Below are 7480 nucleotides of genomic sequence, written 5' to 3' on the forward strand. Positions count from 1 at the left end.
TTAATTTCTTTCTATTTTTGGTAGAGACGGGGTCTCGCTCTTGCTCAGGCTGGTCTTGAACTCCTGAGCTCAAACAATCCGCCTGCCTCAGCCTCCCAGAGTGCTAGGATTACAATTAGCATATATTATTACTTTTACAAAGACATTCCTTCCCTCCAAAAACTAGTATCTTTAAAAAAGGGCAGATAGAAATAAAGAACTTTTCAGTGGTATAGTTTTTTTTTTCTAGAGACAGGGTCTTGTTCTGTGGCCCAGGCTGGAGTACAGTAAGTAACATGATCATAGCTCACTGCAGCCTTGAACTCTTGGGCTCAAGCCATTCTCCACCTTAGTCTCCTGAGTAGCTAGGGCCACGCCCAGCTAATATTTTTTTGTTTTTTGTAAAGATGAAGTCTTACTATGTTGCCCAAGCTGGTTTCCAACTCCTGGCCTCAAGCCATCATCCTACCTTGGCCTCCCAAAGCTTTGGGATTACAGGTATGAACCACTGCACCCAGCCTGTATAACATTATTAACAAGAGAGAGAGAGATAGGGAGATAAAGAGAACAGGGCAGGAAAAGCACAAAGTATGCTCTGCAGATGTGGTTTCACAGGAATGTAGTTGAATAAGGTAAGTAGTTAAGGATTCAGCTGGAGAGACGGACTGAGGACAGACTGTGAGGGTACTGTAAGGAACTGATAGCTTGGTGGAAAAAACAACCAAAAATTATGGGGGAAGGAGCCCCTGTATTTCTGACCTTTCTGAATAGTTGAATTTCTTAGACAGTGGTTCCCTACAATGTTTTATTTCACATCCTTACTCTTTCCCACCATCTGCAAAAAACTTACATGAGTGAAAGTCACCAAATAATTACAGAAGACTAGACATTGAAGAGAAATTTGTCTTTAATAAAATCCACAGCTTAAGTTCCTTGTTTAAAGAGAAGGTGGGGACAAGAGGGTAAATCTAAGTGTTTGAAGGGACTAAGTCATTTCCAGTTATCACCATGATTACCTTTTAATTTATCTTTAATGTTTTCCGATAGACGTTTTGTGAGCTGAGGCATTTCTTCTGGAGAATATTCAGCATTTGCCAGTTTCTCCTTGAGCACAGCATGGATACACTCTTTAACAACAGACGGTCTGAACCTAAATGAAACAATTTTAGAACATCTCATTGGTAACTCCAAAACCCCAACTTACCTTCACACTTCAACTTCTCCCAGCTTTTTTTCATTAGTAGCATTTAATCCTTCTTTTTCATATTTTTATTATAAAAACAGTATAAACAAATTAAAGAGATAAGTCATATTCCAAATTTATATGTACAGTCTGGACTTCTCCTGAACTTCAGATCAGATTACATTAGCCACTGCACCCAGCCTGTATAACATTATTAACAAAAGAGAGAGACAGAGAGACAAAGAGAACAGGGTAGGAAAAGCACAAAGTATGCTCTGTAGATGTAGTTTGGCAGGAATAGAGAGTTGAGTAAGGTAAGTAGTTATGTATTATTACTCTTACAAATATATTCCATGTGGATGTTTAATAGGAAACTCAAATTTAATGCATCCAACACTGAGTTTCTGATATTCTGCTCTCCTCCAAACCCGGTCCTCCTACAGTCTTCCCCATGACAGTCAATGCTAACTCCATTTTTCCAGTCGCTCAAGCCAAAAACCTTGGCGTCAGTCTTGTTGCCTCTCTCTTACAGCTCACATCCGTTCATGAGCAAATCTCATCTCTTCTACCTTCAAAATAATATAAAATGTAATCACTCTCACCACCCTACCACGACCATCTTGCTCCAAGCTACCGTCACCTCTTGCCTGGATTACAAGGGCCTAACAAGCTTCTGTCTGCCTGTGCTCCTACAACCTGTTCTCATTCGGTAACTAGACTAATCGTGTTCAAATATATGTCTGATCATGCCACTCTACTCAAAGTACCCCAAATATATCCCGCCTCACTCGAGAGTAAAGACCAGCATCCTCAGCCGGGCGCGGTGGCTCACGCCTGTAATCCTAGCACTCTGGGAGGCCGAGGCGGGCGGATTGTTTGAGCTCAGGAGTTCGAAACCAGCCTGAGCAAGAGCGAGACCCCGTCTCTACTAAAAATAGAAAGAAATTAATTGGACAACTAAAAATACATAGAAGAAAAAATTAGCCGGGCATGGTGGCGCGTGCCTGTAGTCCCAGCTACTCAGGAGGCTGAGGCAGAAGGATTGCTTGAGCCCAGGAGTTTGAAGTTGCTGTGAGCTAGGCTGACGCCACGGCACTCTAGCCCGGGCAACAGAGCAACACTCTGTCTCAAAAAAAAAAAGAAAAGAAAAAGACCAGCATCCTCACTGTGACTTATAAGACCCCATATGATCTACACTGCCAAACTCTCAGACCTTGTTTTCTATTTTCACCCTAGTACTACACTCAGATCACATTGGCTTTCCCTAGTCTTTGACCACGCCAAGCATGCAAACCTTAGTGCCTCTGCACTTGATGTTATCTCTGCCTGAATTTCAATTCCTCCCTTCCTATACAGGCTTGGCTAGCTCTCTCACTTCTTTGTCTTTATTCAGAATTCACCTTTCCTAGGCACATCACTTCATAATGCCCTTCCCAGCACTTGTTATTATACTATCTTATACACTATATACTTCACTCGTGTATTTCTCTTGTTCAGTTGTCCTTTAACTCTGCTAGAAGCTCCATGAGGGTGGGAATTTTTGCATGTTTTGTGTTCACTGTTACATCCCTATTTCCTATAACAATGCTCAACACATAAGAGACACTCAATAAATATTTTTTGAAGGAATTGTGTAGGTTGAGATAGAGACAAGGGAAAAAGTCTCTAATTTTACCACCCTAACAATACCATTAGCATTTTGGTTGAATTTACCATATATTACAACACTCGGTTCCTCTTCTGAGCTGTACATTCTATCAGTTGATTTCTCTATCATGTACCAGGTTACCAAAATGCTTCAAGTTTTGAGCTTGTAATGTGTTTAAATATTTATTTGGTAGTACTAATGTCCCCTCATAACTTTTCCCCCTTCGCATTACTTTTTAACAGTATTGTCTTTGCTCTCTTGCCTACTTATTCTTACAGTTTAACTGTCAGAATCATTGCCAAATTTCCAAGTTTTAATCTGTTCAAAATATGGTCTTCGTATTAACAAATATATTACATCTGACTCTTCCTTTAAGCCTTTCAATCCTCAGTAATATGTTAAAGTTTTCTTCAAACAAATCACACATAACCTCACAGCATTATTCCTACATAAATTTGTTGTTAATCTTATTCTGCATTTGTTTTATAACAGAAACATGGCTGAATGGCATTCTGTGTATTTAGAACCTTTTACCAAGATAACTGAACATACCTTTTTCTGTGTCCATTTTACCACAAGAAAACTCCTGTATGAAATTTTTATCACATCATAACCAAAGTTCCTGGTTTCCAGTACTTGCCAAGCATCAGATTCAGCATTCTGGTTTCAAACAACAGAGGGGGGACCTGGGAAATCTTTTTTTTCTTGGGACAACAAAGTTAGTGGTGGATCCTACAGGGCCAGCTGACCGCCCTCTGCACAAGACTATGTGCCTTAATTCAGGCAAGGAATCGGGGTGGCGGTCTAAGGGCCTCTGGATACCACCTGGGTAGGACTTTGCTTACATACAAGTCCCATGTCAGGAGTATGCACAGTGTGGTACACGTGTGCACAGGGTAACCCTCGAATGATGGCTAAATGGCATTCGATGCAAGTCGCTTGTTTTCTGCCTCCCTATTCTATCCATCTCCTTTCCTCTGTGCGCACGTCCTAGGTTTCCCAGAGCAAACCATTCTCTCTGCGCCAGCCTACGGCGCGCAACAGCTGGCCCGGTCCTCTGCTACCCTCTGCAGCGGGAGAGGAGTCGGGACGTGGGAGCATCGCGGTCCCTCCCGCCTCCGCCTGCCCCTGCGGACCCAGCCAGTCCCACGCACGCGCTCTTTTCCCGCGTCCGGGCTCCCAGGTGAGCGCCGCCCGCCCGACCAGCCTGTCGAGGTCGCCCCACCACATCCAGTCCGCTACCCGCCTTTGCTGGAAAACGGGCGGAAGAATGTAGGTGTTCTCGGGCTCTCCTAAGTTCTTCTCAGTCTCAGGCACCCCGTTGCCAGCAGAGAAAGATGCGCCCACAGAAAAGGACACGCCGGCCGATGTGGCCATGGCCAGGGCTTCTTGGCCTGGGCCTTATGTCGCGATGAGGGCCTGGCCGGTGCGGCTGTGGCACGCAGCCGGGAAACCGTCCCCAGGGCAACAGGACCGCCCCTGGCCCTCACGTGACGGCCGCGCGCGCGTCGTAGAGCGGTCCGCTCTTCCGCGCGCCTGCGCACCCGCTACTAAACGGACCGGACCAAGGTGGAGCGGCTGGAGCCTCGAGCGAGGTCGGTGTATGTCTGTATGCTTTGCAAAACAGTTTAACACGCCTTAGCTCCTATTAACCAAGCCACAATCTTAGGAAATATTCACGGAACCTGGCGCTCATAGAGATTCGGTGACCTGACCAAGGGTACTCAGCTGGTGAGCGAAGGGCCCTGACCCTAATCAAAGGGTCTTTAAACTGACCCTTTGGCCATATCCAGCCTTCCTCCTGGTTTTTGTTTTGTTTTTGTTTTTGTTTTTTCAGTCAGGGTCTCGGTCTGTCGCGAGGGTGAGAGTGCAGCGGCGTCATCATAGCTCACTGCAATCTCCGACTCCTGGCCTCCAGCAGTCCTCCTACCCCTGCCTCCCAAAGCCCTGGGATTACAGGCATGAGTCACTGCACCCAGCAAAAAGTACTTCTTTGATAGTATTGCCTGGATTGGTCTCCCTGACTCCAATAAACTACCTCCAGCCTCACCTTCCTAGTCTACCCTTCACACTGCCTCCAGAGTGGTTTTTGTTTGTTAGTGCTCTGCTCACAATCTTTCGATGGCTCTCTATGGCTATCCCCGTACCATTCACACTTCTTTACTTGTAAATAAGACCCTTATGGTCTGGCTGGTTTCCTGAGCCTTCCTTCTGGCACTGGCCAACAGACAGGTTTGTGTGGAAGCTACAGGCCCAGGTGCACACCCTTCACCAGCTCAGTGCTTCCTCACCATGCCCCTGTTAGCAGCTCCTTGGCAGCAGCACTGGCCCTGCCACCGGCTGAGGTCACACATCCACAGACTAGCCTGAACTCCACCTAGGATAGAAGTCCAACGTTTCTTAGGGACAAACAGTGTTCTTTTCTCCATGCTGTTTCACCAGCCACAAGAAATTATACCCCTAGGAAGAATTATACCCCTAGACTTTCCCTCACCTTTTATGATTTCTTCAACTATGTTTCTCTCATCCTGTCCACTGCAGTCAAGCAAGAAGCACAGAGGATTCTATGTGTAATTTGATTCAACAAATAGTTTATTATGCCTTCTGTGCTAAGGGCTAGAGATACAAAAATGAATAAAACCCAGGCCTTGCCCTAAAGAGTGAACAGATTTGCTGGGCACAGTGGACTAAACTAATCATTACTAAAGTGCCACTTGCTATAACAGAGTAGTAGGGGGTAATATAGAAACAGAGCGAGGCACAGAATTATACATTTAAATTATACAATCATGTGAAGGTATTTACCCATGAAACAGAGTTAAAATGTTTTAGCAAAAACTGATTTTTAATAGTTCTTTACCCCTGCAATTTTCCTGAGAACAGGGCCTGCTTTCTCCCCCCAAAATTTAAAAATTTGAAATATTCTCAAGCTTACAGAAAAGTGGCAAGTATAGTACAAAGAAGTTGTTTTTCTAAACCATTTGAGAGTACAGTTGTCCCTCAGTATCCTCAGGGGATTGGTTCTAGGACCACCTCCAACTCCACCCCTGCAGATACCAAAATCTGAGGATGCTTAAGTCCCTGATATAAAATGGTGTAGTCTTTGCATATAACCTACGCACATCCTCCTATATACTTTAAATCATCTCTAGATTACTTATCATACCTAATACCACGTAAATGCTATGCAAATATTTGTTATACTGTATTTTTTAAATTTGTATTATTTTTTATTGTTGTATTGTTTTTTCCCAAATATTTTTGATCTACAGTTGGTTGAATTTGCATATGTGGAACCCATGGATATGGAGGGCCAATAGTGTATCGCTAAGCCCATCACCCGGATGCTTTCATGTATTTCCTGAAAACAAGGACATTCTCCTCCTTTAAAAGTCTACAACCAGTTGAGTACAGTGGCTCATGCCTATAATCCTAGCACTTTGGGAGGCTGACACAGGAGGATTGCTTGAAGCCAGGAGTTCGAGGTCAGCCTAGACAACATAGTGAGACCCCATCTCACCAAAGAAAAGACTACAACCGTCAAAATCAGGAAATTAACATTGATGTATTACTACTATCTAATCTTCAGACTCACTCGGAGATCTCCAGTTGTCCCAGTTGTTTCATCATAAAAGGATCCAGTACCTGTGTTGCAATGAGTTGTCATATCTCATTAGTCTCCTGAACCACATTGCTGGACATTATGTCTATGAGAAATGCCCTTTGTCCTCCAAACACCTAAGCTCCAAAGACCAAACTGAAGAACAACCTATTCTGAAGATAGGTTTCCCCTGCTCTAAGCAGGATTATGAACAATAAAACATCCTCTTCATTCTAGGATAATATTCAAGAAGGTACACACAAGGTAAGAGATATTAGGTTGGTGCAAAATTATTGCAGTTTCAGACCCTGAATTTTAAATCATTATAATGAGGCTCAAACACAACTTTATTAATCAAAATAGGAACCATTACAATCAATACATTTTTTCCAACAAGAAAAAGTTTGTTTATTCCTGTAGTGTAAAAATCTGTGCTTCGGGATTCATTGAACTCTTGGAGAGCATTTTCTGCATCCTGCTGGTTGTGGAAGCATTTTCCCTGCAAAAAGTTGTTGAGATGCTTGAAGAAGTGGTAGTCAGTTGGTGAGAGGTCAGGTGAATATGGTGGATGAGGCAAAAATTCATAGCACAATTTGTTCAACTTTTGAAGCATTGGTTGTGCAATCTGTGGTCGGGCATTGTCATGGAGAATTGGGCCCTTTCTGTTGACCAATGCTGGCTGCAGGCATTGCAGTTTTTGGTGCATCTCTTCCATTTGTTGAGGATACTTCTCAGATGTAATGGTTTCGCCAGGATTCAGAAAGCTGTAGTGGATCAGACCAGCAGCAGACCACCAAACAGTAACCATGACCTTTTCTTGGTCAGCTTTGGCTTTGGGAAGTGCTTTGGAGCTTCTTCTCAGTCCAACCACTGAGCTGGTCATTGCCGATTGTCATATAAAACCCACTTTTTGTCACATATCACAATCTGATCAAAAAATGGTTCGTTGTTATTGTGTACAAGAAGAGAAGATGACACTGCAAAATGATGATTTTTTGAATTTCGGTTAGCTTATGAAGCACCCACTTACCAAGTTTTTTACCATTCCAGTTTGCTTCAAATGCCAAAC

General features: G+C 43.5%; 1 protein-coding gene across 1 annotated transcript in view; it reads right to left on the bottom strand.

Annotated features, from left to right (window-relative positions):
• TCTEX1D2 (Tctex1 domain containing 2) overlaps positions 1–4288 on the bottom strand; it is a 22144-nt gene extending 17856 nt beyond the window's left edge. Inside the window, exons 1-2 of the mRNA XM_012641686.1 lie at positions 4057–4288; positions 996–1129 (exon numbers count right to left, since the gene is read on the bottom strand). Coding sequence (XP_012497140.1) covers positions 996–1129; positions 4057–4187 — 265 coding nt within the window. The 5' untranslated portion in view covers positions 4188–4288. The remainder of the gene's footprint in view (positions 1–995; positions 1130–4056) is intronic.
• Positions 4289–7480: the final 3192 nt, after the last annotated feature.

The sequence above is a fragment of the Propithecus coquereli genome, unplaced genomic scaffold (assembly GCF_000956105.1).
Source record: "Propithecus coquereli isolate 6110/MARCELLA unplaced genomic scaffold, Pcoq_1.0 Scaffold10, whole genome shotgun sequence".
NCBI lineage: Eukaryota > Metazoa > Chordata > Mammalia > Primates > Indriidae > Propithecus > Propithecus coquereli.